This window comes from Pleurodeles waltl, chromosome 5 (assembly GCF_031143425.1).
Source record: "Pleurodeles waltl isolate 20211129_DDA chromosome 5, aPleWal1.hap1.20221129, whole genome shotgun sequence".
Classification (NCBI taxonomy): domain Eukaryota; kingdom Metazoa; phylum Chordata; class Amphibia; order Caudata; family Salamandridae; genus Pleurodeles; species Pleurodeles waltl.
The window spans coordinates 16,127,811-16,146,546 of NC_090444.1; the positions used below are offsets into that span (position 1 = coordinate 16,127,811).

Below are 18,736 nucleotides of genomic sequence, written 5' to 3' on the forward strand. Positions count from 1 at the left end.
CAATACTTGGAGGAGGTGGCTGTGGTCTGGCTGAACTTGACGCAACAACAATTCCTCAGTGAGCCCTTCACTGAAGAGGAGCTTTTTCTAGCCATGGATGCAATGGATGGCTCTAAAGCAACTGGGTTGGGTGGCTTCACAGGTGCCTTTTATAAGACATACAAGAGTCTCCTGACCCCACACCTCCTCGACATGTATCAGGAGGCACTGGAACAGCGAGTACTTCCCTCCATGCTTAGAGATGCAGTGACCCCACGCTATGTGGCTCATATCGACCCCTGTCATTGTTAATCCTTGACAACAAAATCCTTGCAAAACTAGTCGCAAATTGACTGTCATTGTTGTTAGATCAGATTATATCACCGGCCCAATCTGGATTTATGCCACACAGATCTAAATCCATCAACCTCCGCATGGTCTTCGCGACTCTTCATAGGGTATCACCCAGAGTCCCTGTTCTGATAGCCCTGCGGGGCGCTTTAAGGCATTTGATTTGCCTGAGTGGCCATTCTTGGAGGCCACCCTCCGCAAACATGGTGTTCCACGGGGCATTGCTGCTTTGATAATGCTGCTGTACGCCTATCCGACTGCGCACCTTCATATCAATGGCACACAGACTCCTGCTTTTACTATTACTAGAGGGACGAGACAGGGATGCCCCCTCTCTCCCATTCTATTCATTATCCCAATGGACCCACTGATATGGCACCTACAGGAGAGACGCCTACACAGAGGTCTTCAGTTCAAAACCGGGCCTTTACTGGTCTCCTTTGACGCAGATGACGTCCTCCTTTTCCTTCGCTACCCTCCCACCAACCTGAGTCCCGTGCTTACTGAGATCACCTGCTTCGGAACCTTCTCAGGGCTACAGATAAACTGGAATAAGTCAGAACTGTTTTCCCTGACTGATGCTACCACTGCAGTGACTTGCAAGTTTCCCCTTACCTGGTGTAAAGATCAGGTTAAATACCTAGGCATCCACATACACAGGGACCATGAACAAATAATCTGCCTCAACTACGGCCCTGCTGTGAACAAAGTGACCTCTCAGTTTGACCGCTGGATCCACCTCCCATTGTCAATTGCGGGTGTATCGCCTTGATAAAAATGGTGGTACTCCCACAGTTCTTATCTCTCCGTTAACATTGATTCTGGTTACAAACTCCTTCAGAACACTCTAGAGCTTACTGACTCGACTGATATGGGCCGGGAGATGCCCACACATACACTGGGAGATCCTCAGGCTCCCTTACGAGCAAGAGGGATTCGGTGTTCCCCACTTTCATCTATATTATCTGACTGGGCAGTGCCACTATACCTATTACTGGTACCACCCTGACGCCCCTTACTATACAATATACCAGAAAGGGACCTAGTATTCCCCACTCATGTGATGGCCCTGCTCCCATCCAGCGTCCCGTTAGACACTACAGACATTCAACCTCTAGCTACAATGTGTTGGGTGTGGCGTTCCTTCGATCTCCTACTGGCATCTCCCACACTATACTCACTGGCTCTCCATTTGAGCGACAACCTGTGGCTCCCGCTTAGACAGGAAAAACAAGTCCATCACACCCTCCGCTCCCATCATCTGCTCACCATGGGTGACCTTTTCTCAGTTTTCGCGAATAGGAGACCCCCCACTTCACAACTGCTACCCAAATGGATCACTTTGTCCTTAGTCATCTACAAAGCACATGATGGTCACTCTTCCCCACCTACCCTCTTGTCCCCGCGGATTTCACCCCACTTACCTTGATTATCACTGCAGACTCTAGTGCCGGTCTCATATCCAAACTATACCACTCTTGCCTCGCACAACTCCCATTCAATGACCAGTAAGTGCGGGAGGCTTTGGGGCTGGACCTGGGACACAAGATCTTGGACAAGGTGTGGTATGCATGCTGCGCACAGACACGCATAGTATACCTCAACCATAAACATAAGTTGTTGCTTTACAAATTTCTTTCCAGAACATACGTGACGCCCAATGCCCTAGCCAAGCTTGATCCCACCCACCCTTCTAACTGTTTGAAGTGCCATGCTGAACACGCTGATTTTATCCACCTGGCATGGACATATGACTGGGAGTCAGAGTAATGGAAGGATGTTTTTGTTATGCTCTCATCAATGATTGATATCACTGTTGCACCGGATGCCCAGATAACCCTCATGGGATATGAAGCAGTAATCCCTAAGCCAATGCAACAATTTGCTGCAATGGCCCTATTATTAGCCATATGAGAAATAGAGCTGCATTGGGTATCTAAAACATCCCCCACAACAAAGAACTGGCTCCACATTCTCATATACTGCAACACTACTAGCAAGGACTTCGCCTCCTTTCAATTACCCAGTCCCCGTCCCAGGGATAAATGGCAGCCGTTCCATGCTTACTTATTGACATTAGAGGACCCTAACCTGGCATATTCTTGGGACCATGGCAGGGCCCCAGACTGGACTGGACCCCACCCCCCCCCGGCGGAGGACACCTCATCACATTCACTCTACGCATAGTCAAACACATGGGCAGATTCATGTTTTGTACTTCCTGGCTGGCCCGGTTCACTGACATCCTTAGCCAATGTTGGTTACATCAGTATACTTTTTCATGTCTCTCTGTGTCAGAATCAACAGGTTTCTGGCTTTACATTAGGCTCGCTATTCCTTGTATGTGGCGTATTATTGCTTATGGGTGAAAATCAATAATGAAAGTTAAAAAAAAAGAGAGGCATAAGTAATGCTCCAAAGATTAAAGCAAGGGGAAGCAGGAGGTTCATCGTAATAAACTCTTGTGCAAAACGGTGAACCACATTCAAAGGCTCCCAGGGAGTTCTAATAATAAGTTTGTTATAAGGGATACTAAAATTACCATAATGTAGTTAAACTAACTTACTTAAAAATAATAACAATCAATCAGGTATTTATAAAGCGTGGCTTATCACCTGGACGGTCTCAAGGCCCTGGGGGGAAGGACTCGGATCAGTTGAAGAGCCAGGTCTTGAGGTCCTTCCTCAACTCGATGAGTGAGTGAGATTGCCTGAGGTGGAGAGGCAGCATGTTCCAGGTCTGCTCTGCGAGGTAGGAGAAGTATCTTCCTCCAGCTGAGTTCTTACGGATCCTTGGGTAGAGGCGAGGGCCAGCTGGGTGGAGTGGAGCTGTCTGGCGGGAGGGTAGAAGGTGAGGCAGTGGCTGAAGCAGGTGAGTCTGATGTTGTGTAGGGCCTTGTATGCATGTGTGAGGAGCTTGAAGGTGATTCTTTTGTTGACCGGTAGTCAGTGGAGGTCTCTGAGGTGTGCGGTGATGTGGTTGTGGTGGGGGATGTCCAGGATGAGTCTAGCCACAGTATTCTGGATTCTCTGGAGTCTTGTTTGGAGTTTCTTGCTGATGCTGGCATAGGGTGCATTGCCGTAGTCAAGCTTGCTGCTGACGAGTGCCTAGGTGACTGTTCTTCTTGCCTTGATGGGAATCCATTTGAAGATCTTTCATAGCAGGCGAAGAGCGTAGAAGTACAATCTTGCCTAGATGGGGATCCATTTGGAGAGCTTTCATAGCAGGCAAATCATGTAGAAGTACAATGATGAGATTGAATTGACTTGGCGGGCCGTTGAGAGCGAGGAGTCGAGGATGATGCCGAGGCTGCGTGCTTGGTCGATGGGTGGGGGGCCCGAGAACTGCGGGCCACCAGGAATCATCCCAGGCGAAGGGGTGGAGCTCAGGATGAGGACCTCAGTCTTGTCGGAGTTGAGCTTGAGACAGTTGTCTTTCATCCAGGCAGCGACTGCCTTCATTCCGTTGTGGAATTTGTTCTTGGCTGTGATGGTTCGTTGGTGAGAGAGAGAATCAGCTGGGTGTCGTTGGTGTAGGAGACGATGTTGAGACCATGGTGTCTGACAATGTTAGTGAACGGGGTCATGTAAATATTGAAGAGGGTGGCTCAGGTAGGAGCCCTGGGGGACTCCGCAGTTGGTCTCAGACAGTTTTGAGATGAATGGTGGGAGTCTGACTCTCTGGGTTCGGCTGGTGAATAAAAATACTCCTGAACAGAGACTTGAACCCTGGACCCTCAGAGTGAAAGACTGGTGCTCTTCCGACTAAGTTATCCAGGCTCATTTCCTAGTAATACCCATAAGGCATACAGAAAATGCTCTACACAGAGCAAGGAACGTACCATACAGCTAAATAACCTTTGAGCACAAAGCCCATCTTCAGAGAAAAAGGGAATAAAAATACCTGATTTCATCAGGTGTCAAACCCCTCCCCCCCAGGGCTACAAAGAAAATGGGAACGAAAATCTGTCATCAACAGACCTGAAGTGTAGAAGTAATCACCCCTGTACAAGGTATAAACATTCCAGCATATGCCACCAGCCTATGGAATAGTTAGACTCAACAGAATACTTAGACTCAACAGAAAGTATAGGGATCCACATGGTATGAGTCCAACTATAAGGAGAACAGAATATAGATATACCTTTACTACCTGAAAAAGTTAGGCGGAATGAAGCGATACAGCTAAAGACCTATTTAAGAGTCTCTCTCACTCTGGCCATCCCTACAGCGTTGTAATGCAGAACTGGCATATATGCTGAACAGGTGGATGCCATCAAAGGTTCTGGACAGTCTCCGAATAACCAGATTAGCCTAGCCAGGCATGAGGGTGCAGTGCTCCTGACTGAGCCATATCTCGACCCACTGAGTCTGTGGTATCCATGCCACATGTTACTGTAAATTTAGCTGCTTCTCACCCATCCTGTAATATCTGGATGACTTTACCCCTGGCCCTCCTCTGGAAGAGAAGGCAGCAGATGCGCCACACTGAATCCCACAACGTATGTGGAAAGTGGGCTAGAACACATGCAGCGTTTAACAACTGCAACACTGAGCTGACTGAGGAGAAAATATGTCTCCCTCAAGTTTCCAGTCATCTGGACTCCTTGCCTGGTGGAATGTTAGGGAGGACCCTGGGGTCAGAGGAAACAAATTGGAGTAGGGTGTCTTAAAAACAGACCCAGTCCCTCTGGGTGGGCTAGTGCCTATGGGCTAAAGACCGGTCCACCCGGGCCCCCATAACGGGCTTAGCCCCTAACAAGGATGTCATACAGTCACTCACTATAGGGGAGCACAGGCTCTATTCCTTTATGACTCTGGTGAAGCACATTCGCCAAGAGGTCTGTGGTCACCTCAATCGAGGGGAGCTGCCAGTTTAGGACCGCAGCGGCCCTCCTCAACTCCTCAGCAAAAGAGAATCTCACCTCTGTAGCCATGCTGGGGGTGAGAGAGTGTGGGTTGGAAAGAGGTCTGAAGTTATTGGGGATTCAAGGCCTCTAGACTCACCCAGCTCCGTCAGCCAATTATCCTTTAAAGGAGGCTGAACAGTATTGTCCATGGGGTTTCGAGACCCCATATCATCTCCTTTACCTCCAAAAGTCTGTTCCTCATGGGGAAAACAGCAAGGGGCTGTGGAGAAAGACGAAGGAAAGTATCCGAGCCGGTTGGCTCCACCTGCGCTTCATCTGATGATGTCCTGCACCATTGCATCATCGTCTCAGCATTGGAGAGGGTGACTGGTTTGGCATCGATCAGCGCCGCTGACATCCCTGTTGTTGTTGGCTGAACAGACTGCAGCATTGCAGATGGGAACCCCGAAGGGCTGTGCACCGGCCCCAGCATAGATCCAAGACTGGATCCAGAGGCACTGAGGATGAAACCACCAGAGTGGATTCAGTTAGGACACCTCTCACCTCTTTGGGGCTGGAAAGCGTGCCAGAGGCAGGTTGTGATCCAAAGATCTCATGGAGGCAATTATAATATTCCTGCATCTGGGCCAGAGTCGCCCTGGCTACAGGGAAATCAAGGAGGTGCGGGGTGAACTCCTGTGTCGACTCCACAGGCGAAGGCTGGGAGATGGCATCAGAGATGCATGACTTATGTGTCACTTTTGACTATTTGTGTTTTGAGGTCTTCCCCTGTGACGTCGATGGTGACAGACACTCATGTGAACGGCTACTGGATAGGTCCCGCGATCGCTCATAGGATCTCAAAGGAGATCGACGACGTGATGCTCTATGAACGCTTTTGGGTGAAGATGACGGTAGTAGCCACACTCCTCAGAGTCGTGGTCCTCCCCGAGGCACCACATACAAATAGTATGTGGATCTGTGACTGACATCTGCCTGCCACAAGACCTACAGGGCTTAAACCCCGAAGACATAAGAAAAAGGCACACAGTTCCCTTGACAAAAAACATCTTGATAACCACTCTTGATCCGCATTACAAACTTGGAAAAGAAGATAATATTGTCAGCACGTCAGGGAGGGGATAATATGGACTCCGTCGACATTGCAATTGATGGACGACATCAGTATGGAGTCCCAAGACGCCCTCTTCGGACACGCAGATTTACTGGGGAAAAAGATTCTGGATCCAGTCTGGAATTCAAAGGTAAGGAATCTGTAACTAGATGTCTCTATCAGATTATGTTGTCAGAGAAGAGAAGAAAAACAGAACAGTATACCCAGTGGCTTTATGAAAAGATCTTGGTACACAACGTGGAAAGTAGAATTGCTGAGATCTTGGTTCTCTTGAGAAGTGGGGTGGCTCTGGCCCTGATTCTGTTACTTGTAGTTCAACTTTATGGCGAAAAGAAATGGAAAGATTACGTTTTACATCGATAGAAGTAGCAAACTAAATAGAAAAACACATTTATGGTATTCACTTGTGTTTAATATTTGTTGTACTCGATTGTATGTAATATGCAATAAGATCACATTCCTGTGCACTGAACTTGAATTTTTTTCTTGGTCATATTTTTTTTTCTCTTTATATTGAATTAGGCAAAATATTCTAACACTTCTTTATAAAGGCTGAAGACTTCACCTGCACCACACAAGTCCCCAGAGTTTGCAGGTTATGAAGCAAAGAATCTAAAGAAATCACTGTTCCAAACATTATCAAAACATGACGATACTGTATCGATTTGAACCAGTTTTTCATGAGAACCCCTTCTAGAAAGTCTGTCTCGGTGCCTGTAGGAAATGTTATCTCTAAGTCATCTTCTAGTTTCCTAAATTGAATGTCTTTTACTTCATCATTACCCACAGTTCCAAAGTAGATCATATCCATGGCCTTATCTTTAGAGAAGTTGTCTATTCTTTTGAGACCAGTTGCCCGCCGCAGGTAATAAATGTCACTTCCTTCCCCGCCATGGAGAACATCATAACCCCCCATTGGCAGAATAAGGTCACTTCCGCCTTCACCGCTTAGGTAATTGTCATTGTCGCTCCCTACAAGGATATCATTGTAACTGGTTCCAAGCACATTCTCCACACTGAAGTAGAGATCACCTTCAGCATCGGCACCTGTGCCGTAGCCCAAGCCTAGGTTTACCAGAACTCCAGTTTGATCAGTGTGGTTCCCCCAGAAGAGTACAGTATCAGACCCAGATCCCCCATAGACTTTATCTGAGCCTGGCCCAGGATAAATAACATCATCCCCGGCTCCGGACAAAATATAGTCGTCTCCCTCTCCTCCATGGACCTCATCATCACCAGTTCCACCTGAGAGGTAGTCTGTCCCATCAGACCCCTGGAGAATGTCATTGCCCCCAAGTCCATAGAGCACGTCCATATCCTTTCCACCCACCAATGCGTTATTGAGATCATTTCCTATGATGGTGTTTCTTTTCAAAATTGATCCATATAGAGTTGGGACGGTGAGAAGATGGCTATCAGACAGGTTCATGTGGAGGTCTGTTGGAAGATCTTTACTATCCAGAAATAGGGGCTGGATCTGAAAAGTTTTTTCAGCCAAAGTGAACCAAACCTGATCCCTGCTCTTCATTATCAGGTGTCTCTGCTCTTTATGCTGAATGTATTTTTTTAGCTCACATGTCCACCTGGCTGCAGGTGGCGCACTAATAAGCAAATCTGTTTTTGATAAACGTGAAATATTGATAGCCTTAAACTCAGCATCGAGAAAAAGAAAATCAATATTTCGGTCTTCTGCATAATTATCAAGAATATATCTTCCTTGATATTCTTTTTTGAGTATATACGTGTCTTTACCATTGAGACCACTCATAAAGGCGCCCCCGCTACCAGGGTCAATGAAATTGTCCTTCTCATTTCCCCATATTGTAACAAACTTTGGGGGACCAATTATCTTAGTTGCATTTGAGAAGACACCACTGCGAGTGTCAATGGTGTCAGGATGGCTATCTGATGGGTCACCTGACCTGGAAAAGTCCATGGCATAGACTAGGGGTACATTTCGATTGCCAAGATTGAAAGTAATCCCATCCTCTGTCTGGATCCACAGATGCCTGTCCCGTTCAGATAGATGCCAATTTTGCAAACGGACAGCACATCTCCTACCCCTGATGATGACGTCAGGTGAGTCTGCGGTGTTTGTAAAACTCAGTGCCCTAAACTTCTCTTTGAAAAACAAAACATCAGGCAAGCTGTCTTCTGCATAGTTACTGATAATAGCAGGGTGCTCACTTTTGCAATCAACGATGTAAGTGTCACGGCCGTCCCCTCCCTTTAGGAAATCACCATCGCCACCACCAAAGAAGTTGGGTTTTCCATTGCCAATTATCACATCCTGGAATGATGACCCTATGACAGTCATTATGTGCTCATTCCCTGGAACAGTGTTTAGGTCAAGGGACACCCCTATCTTTGAGTTACGGAAGTCCATGATTAACGGCACTATCTTGGGCTCAGCTGTCGTGTTTGACACATGGAAAACAACAAAGTCTTTGGTTTGGAATATGATGTGCTGCCATTCCCAGCCCAGCTTCCATCCCTTGATAACCACACAGGCCGAAGAGGCAGAATCCCAGACCTTGATAGAAGATGTGCTGACGATGGTTACTTTTACATTTTTATACTCAGCTGCTATTAGAACGATGTCTATTTCTCCATCCGAAGCTTGGTTATTGATTGTGTCACAGCTCTCTTTCTCTTCCACTACATACATGTCTTTGCCATTGCCCCCACTGAGAAGGTTGACACCCTTCCCTCCCTGAAGAACATTGCCGATATCATTGCCTACAATGATATCATTGTAATCACTTCCTTTAACAAGGATAACTCTTTCCCAGGGTGAGTGTTTCATATTTACATTGCACCCCGCAGAGTCTTCAGAATAATCCAGAGCTGTCACTTCTAGGGTGACTCTGCCATCCAGTAGAACTTTTCCCACCTTAAACAACGCTCCGTCGCGACTTTTAAAACTCAGGTGTCTATACGAATCTCCCATAAACCACCTCCTGATGACTACATGGTGATCGTTGTTGTAGAACAGCTTCAAGTCCTGTCCTTCTTTCCTTGCTGATATCTGGCTGAATTTAATGTTGATTACTACAAGATCCATGGCCTGATCCTCTGCCTGGTTACAAATGTCTGTGTCGCCACCGTCCTCAGGGATGAAGTAGACATCTTGGCCATTTCCACCATGAACCAAGCTTCTCTGTGGCCCCAGAAAGAAAACATCATTCCCGTTGTTACCATATAGCCTATAGAAGTATCTATCGAGTGAATAATGCAGGCCAGGTGGTTTTCTTTGCTGGACAGCATAGAACCGGTTTGGTTTTGAGTTGCCTGCGTAGGTGCCATGCAAAGAACCTTCATCAGGTACAACCGAGCCAATCACCTCTTCTTTCCTCACTGGGATCCACAAAAAAGTGGCTGATTTTTTAAGAAGTGCAACTTTAACCGCTTCTCCAAATCCTAAAATGATGTCCAGTGTTTCGCACCCTCTCTGGAAAGGATACTCTTTTGGCAGTCTTCCAGAAGTAACAGGGTCATCAATGGTGACGATCATAGAGTTGTGATCGGTCAACTCAACGTACAGATCACCTCCGTAGGCAGAATCTCTCCCCTGGGTGAAGTCAATCATGGTGTGGCACCTGTCACCTTCCCCATGTTCATCGACCTTGAAGTAGTTATCAGGGGTCTTCAGCTCGTCCACCAGGCGCATGCTCTTTCTGTGCTCTTCCTCTAGGTCATGGATCTCACTGAATGTATGGAAAATGCTAAACTGATTTATTATTTCCACAAAAGAATTAATAATGTCCCTCACAGCGAGTCCAATGCCCTTTAGGACTGCCACAAACCGTTGCCCATAACTGGCGCCTGGAGGCAATGAGTCAATCTCGTGCCTGATCTCATAGTACAAAGGATCTATCGCCAAGCGGATTATCGTCAAACCAACTGTGACTGGCAGCATTTCAGGCCCAAGCAAGCTGGTTACTAATATTATTCCATCCAACGCTGCATCAACAAATCCAATGGTGGTGTCCTGCTTAATATCTTCATATATATTAAATGCTGTAAATGCAACAGAAAGGACTGGAATGCTCTCGGCTGCTTCTCCTATCGAAGACAATGAGTTAGTAAATTTAGCAGCAGCTACACCTTCTAGCCTCTCAGAGATCTTTGTAACCGCCTGCTTTGAGGTGCTGCTGATGAAGTCATTGACGACTACATTAACACCGGAGAGTTCTGTTAGGCCGTGAACGCCCTGAGCCACCATGATGCCGCCCTCCAAATCCCGCCCTTGGGAGAACATCTGGTTTGCTGCTTGGAAGCCCATAAGGGTACCGTAGATGCCCAAACCGTGATTAATCTTGCTAGATGTAGTGTGAACATCGCTGAAGTGGGAATGGATGAGCTCCTCTGATTTCAAAGCTCCTGCTTCTCTAGGGATAATTATCTCTTTCGTCATCAAGGGGTCTGTCTCACTCTGTAATTCTAGCTTCAATCCTCCACTGTATTTCTCAAGTGACTTGACTTTCTGATAGTCGGAGAGATCTCCATAGCTGTGGTCCGCCATGATGTCCCTGATCTTTTTCTGTAAGTGCTGCTGATCTTCTGCTGCCTTCAGAAGTAACTGTGGCTGCAGACTCTTCCCGCGCACCGCCTCCTCGAACCCTTGCATCCGCCCCACATCCTTGTCAGACAGAGGTCCTATCTGTGCTCTGCATCTATAATCAATCTCTGTGTTATCGGCTGGTAACCTATCAAGGATCTGCATCCGTACTCTATTTGTAAGTGCTTCTAAGGGTAGCTCTGCATTGTTTAGCTGGCCAGTGATGAAATTGTCTCTACTTCTCCTTGTAATCCACAACTTCATAGCAGCCAATGTATCAGCATGTACACCAGCGGAAGGCAGGTGTTCCACGCCTATTCCGGCTACCAGCCCCTTCCAAGTCCCCCCCTTTGCCATTGGATTACAGTCCTTAAAATCTGCCCATTTGGAGGTTGCATCCCACATCAGCCTATTTGTTATAAACACCCGGGGGTTACGAACAGCTTCAGAGATGTGAGTTGCAAGAACAGCCATGCCATCATAAACATTGATGTTGTTAGGAATTCTTTCATGCCGTCCATCAACCCAGTTTTTGGCCATTTCTACAAAGTTGTCTTTGCTGTACATTTGGCCCATTGAAGAGTAATCTTCTTTGATTTCAGCTGGAAGATTTCCACGCCCTTGCTCTGTTGCTCCGTAGAAAAAAACATAGAAGTTACTTAAATTAATTTCATAAACAAAATGTCTGAAGCGAAAATATCGAAATTCACTGGATAACCTCTGGAGGATTTCAGCTTCCAAATCTCTAAGATTGTTGTTTGTCTCTGCTCGCTCATGAAGTGTTTCCCATGTGGTTTTCAGGTCAAAGTTCTGACTCTCAATAATCTTCTCACGCTGTAATAATTTGATTTTATTTTGCAACATCTCACGGCGAATCTGGTTGGAATCCTGGATTATCTGATTGATATTATCCATCAATCCATTCATGCTCTGCACTGTTCTGACATCTTTGAATACTCTGTTACCACCCATTCTAAATATTTCCAAATTCTCCACTAATGTATCCCGCATATTCTGTGCTGGCACAATATTTAAAGGAAAAAGCTCTCTGACTTTGGTCTCAATGATGTCATTAACTACGTCATCTTCAATGAGATAATACTTATTCTTGTATCCCACATAAAGAGGGTCGTTTGTTGGGGGGCTAAGTGGGTGTAATTCTAATGTACCTTTAGTCTCTTCATGCCACTGGTGACTCTTTCTTGAACTCTCTGTAGTCTCGTGAATTTTGTTGTCATCCCCTAAGTAGAATGTTTTCTTGTGCTTTGGGTTGTGATGGTTCCAGAGCTCAGAAGCATCTGACTCTGAGGTTCTCTTGGTTCCATCAGGTAAGACATAGGTTGTGACAGTTCGAACTGAAAGTGACTCAACTTCCAGCCCCCCTTTTCTCATATTCACCAAAAGCTCCTCCACAAACTGCTTCCCCTTGGCTCCCACAACATCACAGGAAACCAAACTAACTTCTCTAAGGGTTCTACTTTTCTTAGACATGTGAAGCTCTGCTCTTTCTTTTGAAAGGGAAAGCAGGGACTCAGCTAATTGCTTCGAAGTCTTCCCGCCCAAAATAAAGTCTCCACCTCTCACGCCCCCATGGCCTACAAGAAGGAGCTTTGTATGCGGTGTCACCTCCACGGTGTTGGCGCCCCTTGTGCGGAGAAGAGAGAAGTGATGCATCTTCTCATTCCATTGCATCAGTGTCCTCTGCCTGCTGGTTCCTCTCGCCTTCTGAAACAAAGATTCACCGCTGGTCCTTACAGTCTCATCAGACCCAAGCATAAGAATTACTTCATGGTTGACACCTTCGATCTCGGGCAAACTTCGATCTGTTTCTGTTGGACGGTTGTCAAGAAGTTGCTTTGCTGTCTGTAGGAGAGAATAACAATCAGATTAATTGTCTTTGCTGCAAAATCAACAGTCACAAGACCTTCTCTTTTTTAGTTTTCTAAAATCAGAGGGAATGTGGAGCTCAGTCTTCCCTCTCTTCCTTTCTTACTGTCCTTCTTCCCTCCTTCTGTTTACTTTCCTCCTTCTCTAGCTTATTTTCTTAAGACTCTCTTTCTTTTTTTCCCTTTCTTATATATCATGATTGTTTGTTATTAGTGTAACTCAATATGGGTTCATGCTGGACTTGCATGTCACTAAATTTGCTGTTATTGTTTAGTACTTAATTTATGCCATTAAAAATAATTGCTACACAAAACCTTTGGGATAGTACTGAAGTAGCTCCCTGGAGCAGAAGAGCACTTCACATAGAGCCTTCAATTCTAACAGGAGCATCACCAACATAAGAAGACGGGTGTTGGACTGGATGGTGTGTAGAACCTGGTGGTGGTCCAGGTCCACATAACAGGATGTGATGGAGAAACATGGAAAGGGACGGTACACTGTACAGTAGTTTTTTCATAGTTACAGTCTGAGGGACAGAGAGATAATGTGTTTCACCTAGAATCACAAAATTGTTCGGTTAGGTGATTTAACCCGGATTATAATTCAGGTCTCCAAGTTCCAGCGTCACCAATTTAGTCAGCAGACACAATCCTCTCTTCCTAGTATTTCTTAGCGCAGGAAGACTTTTTTTTTTTTTCCTCCATTAATTCCAATTCAAAACCAAGCATGATATATAGCCTGATTTAGATATTGGCAGACAGGTTACTCTGTCACAAAGCTGACGGATATCCCGTCCACTGAAATCTGATCCTATGGGATTTGGATTTCGGTGGCCGGGAAACCTGTCACCGTTGTGACGGAGTAACTCATCCTCCAAAATCTAAATCAGGTCCATAGTCTGCTGAGTTAAAAGACCCGCTAGTTCTGGGGAGCTGAAGACAAGTGCTGCAGCTGATGTTTATAGAGGCAGGTTCCTGGTCTACCTGGATGCTTGACCATGCTAGGCTGTCTGATTCCCTGGAAATATCTTTGTTGCTGCCCTCCTCCTACCTGCAATTCAAAGAAAACTGGAGACTCAGCTCTCCCACTCTTTCCAGAGCATTGTCACCTTCACTTCAAGATGCACACTTCTTCCTTGCTTCTCTGTTAACAGTCTTAGGGCCTCATTTACAAGGAACATGCACCGCCTTTGCGTCATTTTTTTTATGCAGCAGCAGTGTAATCAGTTCTCCCCATTGCTCCATATCTACAAACTGAAGCATTGCGTCGAATGCGTCAATTTGTAGAGGCCTGTGTCACATTATACCTGCGCAGGTATAATGTATGCAAGGTAGGCGTTCCCATGTTAAAAGCCATGTAGAACTGACACAGTGAAATTTACAACTTTTCACTGCGTCACTCTACGACTTGGCTGCATCAGAATTCTTACGCCTGCTCAGCCCAGGCATAAGTACTGATGCAGGGCTTTTAATATAGGATTCTCCTCTGTGTTCTGATGCATTACTGGAGCTGCGTCAGTTTTACGATGCACCTCCAGCAATGTTCTCAACAGGTGCAGCAGCAAGCTACCAATCAACACACCTAACCCAACACTTCTCCAAGTGTAAAAAGGTTTTGTTATTCTTTGTGTGTACTCAAACCAACACCTGTGCCAAGGTGTGATTCTTTAAACTAAAGGAAAAGCACAATTTAGAACAGCGGTAGTGCACCACCACCAATAATATTTCAATGTCCAATTCCTTGATGTGATATTATACAGGCCTTCTCTTTATTCTTTTCTCTTTTCCAACAATACATATATTCATAGCAGCAACAGCCAACGCGTTTCGTCCTTTAACATAGGACTTCTTCAGGGCTGTAATATAACACATTCAATAAACAAATAACAATTCTATATACCCACAAACATAATTTTACCCAAAAAAGACAATAGACCACAACAACATTGTCAGTAAGTGCATGATTTCATACCCTATTCCAAAGGGGAAGAAACTGACAAGGGAATACTTCAATTTTTATCAAAGACTGCTATTAACATACCAAAAACACGAATAAAGTAACATATTAAAAGAAATACAATTATAACATCACCAACAATTATTTGAAATATCGACAATTATACATATATAAACAAATAACACAGAAACAGAAAAATTGGCAATATATCATTTTATTTAAAAGGTAATTGTGAGGTTTAGGAAATGGATTTGCCACTCATGCTATACCCAATAAATGATAGACGGGGGTAAGGTGTCATCTTTGAAACATGAGATTACTGATAAGTGTCTTACTGTGAAAGGGTTGGCAGGAGCATTGATACATTTGGAGAATGTTGTCTCTTGGTATATTAGATTTTTTGATCCTAACACATTGGTAGTTATTTTTGCTAAAAAATCATGAGAGAAAATAATTGTGATGTAAGTAAATCTACATTAATGTATAAACAAAACCTATATTTCTAATTAAAGTGAGGAACATTTGTGAAAAATGAGCCTTGTTAAGATGGCCGCCATGATAATGCGAGTACTCAATTTAAACTACCAGAAGTAAATATGTAGTGGTTTCTGATTTCTTTTTTATTTCTAATTAAATTAATATCAGTAATAAGGAATTGGTTGTATGATGGCCGCTATGATCGTTATGGTTATAAAATAATCTGTACAAATATCATTTTTTGATATAGGCGATTGCGGGCCTTGTAAGTATTGGCCTGATATTTATAATCAAGAATTAGGTTCATTGGAATAATGTTGATTGTAGGAAATCTGAGGTTTTTCTTCTTGTTTGAATAGTAAAACATTGGCAAATGACATAGCTTAAGACGGCCGCCGCGATTATGATCGAATTTGAAGAATAGTAACTTCTGGTACACGCGATCGTGCACCCAGGCTATGGCTGTTTCGATATCTGTTATACGCACCGGTGAGCAATGGACAGGCGGGCTATTTAAATCTGGTAAGTTCCGCATAGCGCGGTTTGCTACGTGCCCTGCACATCGACTTGTGGAAGAATAGAAGGTATCGTAATTGTTGTACTCGAGAGAGACACGTTTAAAAGTTCATACAATATCATATTGAGACTCGTTTTAAAAATAGGTTGGTGGTGTATATCAACGAATAATGGTTATAATTATGTGGGAACTTGTTGTTTTATGAATTAAGAGGGGTAACTTTCAATCTGAAATATTATCGATGGTAAGAGATTAATCATTGGCTATTGGTTAAAATAAGGAGGGGGTATTATCTAATGACAAAAGTAAAAAGGGAAAATCAATGATAACTTATGTCCTTCTTCCTTTGTATATATATTAATAATGATACTATTGGATTAAATAACATAACCAATAATGGGGGGTAATCGCAAACGAGGATTTTTGGAAAATATGATGCACTGTCTTTTCCTTATATTAGATGCATAATTTGGATGTATCACTGGCACATGAAAAATGATAGGATAGACCAGTTTGAAGTCAATTGACTAGGTATGTGCAAGGGGGTATGTTAAAACAAGTAATCATGAGTTGGCACGTATATATAGGTGGTGGTATTTTTAAAATTATGTATTTATAGATTTTTGGCAACTGATTTTAATTATTGGTGGATGCACTATGTCGTATTAACTTTGGGTGGTAGTAAATAAATATTTAAAAGGATAGGGTTTGTTTATTAAATATTTTATAAATATATTTTTCTGTTTCTGTGTTATTTGTTTATATATGTATAATTGTTGGTGATGTTATAATTGTATTTCTTTTAATATGTTACTGTATTCGTATTTTTGGTATGTTAATAGCAGTCTTTGATAAAAATTGAATTCCCTTGTCAGTTTCTTACCCTTTGAAATAGGGTATGAAGTCATGCACTCACTGACAATTTTGTTGTGGTCTGTGGTCTTTTTTGGGTAAAATTATGTTTGTGGGTATATAGAATTGTTATTTGTTTATTGGATGTGTGTCATATGTGTTATATTATAGCCCTGAAGAAGTCCTATGTTAAAGGACGAAACGCGCTGGCTGTTGCTGCTATGAATATATGTATTGTTGGAAAAGAGAAAAGAATAAAGAGAAGACCTGTATGATATCACATCAAGGAATTGGACTTTGAAATATTATTAGTGGTGGTGCACTACCGCTGTTCTAAATTGCACCTCCAGCAATGTGTCGCTTTAGCACCAGCAGATGTCTCAGAATTTATGACGCATCCATGAAGACTTGCACCATGGAGCTCTGTATTGTAAATACAGTGAATCCATGGCATCGTTAGGGCATTTGCAGCAAGCGCAAGAAATCTGGCGCATCAATGCCAATATGTCAGTTCTTGAAAATGAGGCCCTAAATGTTGCCTGAGCTCTCTTCCATATGTTCTACACTCCAGTGCTCCCACCTAGTTTTGTCGGTTGTACATAACATACTCAAGGCCCTGATTACAGGATGTGTGGAAATGGGTGGGGTTTGCCACACCCGGTAAGTACTATCTCCCAAGGGTAAAGTATTTACTGGTGTGCAAATGCATCCCCTTCGGATGTAAAAGCTTGCACATAAGGCATAACATGCAGCTCAGTATTTATCAAGCTAATATTGGCATATTATGCCTTTTTTTCAGGAATATTTCCACAATATACTTTTTGTTAGGTTTGACCTGCCGAAGTTTATCACAGGAAAACTGCGAGGGTATGATAATTGAAATCTCTGCGAAACCTCTTTTTTATACAGGGATCTGAATTAAACCCAGAACCTGTAATCAGAGTGCTACTGGAATCTGCCTGTGTGAGCCTTCTCTGAAACATCACATAGCAGGGGCTGCAGAGGCTCTGCAGGAGACAATGACACAGCTGGGTTGGGGGTACTTTAACTAGGCCTTGCTCTGGAGAGGTGTACAGAATTTATTGTACTCAATAAAGTCCAATACCCCTGGCTTTTGATACACTCTGTCCTGCCCTGAAAATGGGCATAAGATGTGGATGTTAGTGCTTATTGCAACACAGTCTGCATGTCCTTGCATTTACCAGGTATCTGTCACCCATTTCACCCATTACATTCCTGCAGACAATTAATGAGAGGTGTGAACTTTACTGCATCCATTCATTATTTTAATTATGTGTTAATTACTCTGTGTGATAAACATATTACTACTTATTACTACTTATAATTGTGCACATCCCAGGGTTTTACAGAGGTATCATCATTTTTGGGACACTCATGACCTGGCTACAAGGAGGCAAAGCCCCACACTCTGACCTTTGTGAAAAGGTGTAGGAGGCTGGACTGGCTTGTAGTGAGTACCAAGGGGTACTTACACCTTGCACCAGGCCCAGGTATCCCTTATTAGTGTATAGGGGTGTCTAGCAGCTTAGGCTGATAGAAAAGGCAGCTTAGCAGAGCAGCTTAGGCTGAACTAGGAGACGAGTGAAGCTCCTACAATACCACTAGTGTCACTTGCACAATATCATAAGAAAACACAATACACAGATATACTAAAAATAAAGGTACTTTATTTTTAGGACAATATGCCAAAGTATCTCAGTGAGTACCCTCAGTATGAGGATAGGGAATATACACAAGATATATGTACACAATACCAAAATATGCAGTAAAAGCAATAGAAAACAGTGCAAACAATGTATAGTCACAATAGAATGCAATGGTGGCACATAGGGATAGGGGCAACACAAACCATATACTCTAGAAGTGGAATGCGAACCACGAATGGACCCCAAACCTATGTGACCTTGTAGAGGGTCGCTGGGACTGTAAGGAAACAGTGAGGGTTAGAAAAAAAGCCCACCCCAAAACCCTGAAAAGTGGATGCAAAGTGCACCTAAGTACCCCAAAGAGCACAGAAGTTGTGATAGGGGAATTCTGCAGGAAAGACCAACACCAGCAATGCAACAACGATGGATTTCCAGACGAGAGTACCTGTGGAACAAAGGGACCAAGTCCAAAAGTCACGATCAAGTCGGGGGTGGGCAGATGCCC

At 44.0% G+C, this 18,736-nt stretch overlaps 1 protein-coding gene across 1 annotated transcript in view; it reads right to left on the minus strand.

Annotated features, from left to right (window-relative positions):
- Positions 1-6,714: 6,714 nt before the first annotated feature.
- LOC138295289 (uncharacterized) overlaps positions 6,715-18,736 on the minus strand; it is a 114,753-nt gene continuing 102,731 nt past the window's right edge. The window contains exon 5 of the mRNA XM_069233494.1: positions 6,715-12,738. Coding sequence (XP_069089595.1) covers positions 6,847-12,738 — 5,892 coding nt within the window. The 3' untranslated portion in view covers positions 6,715-6,846. The remainder of the gene's footprint in view (positions 12,739-18,736) is intronic.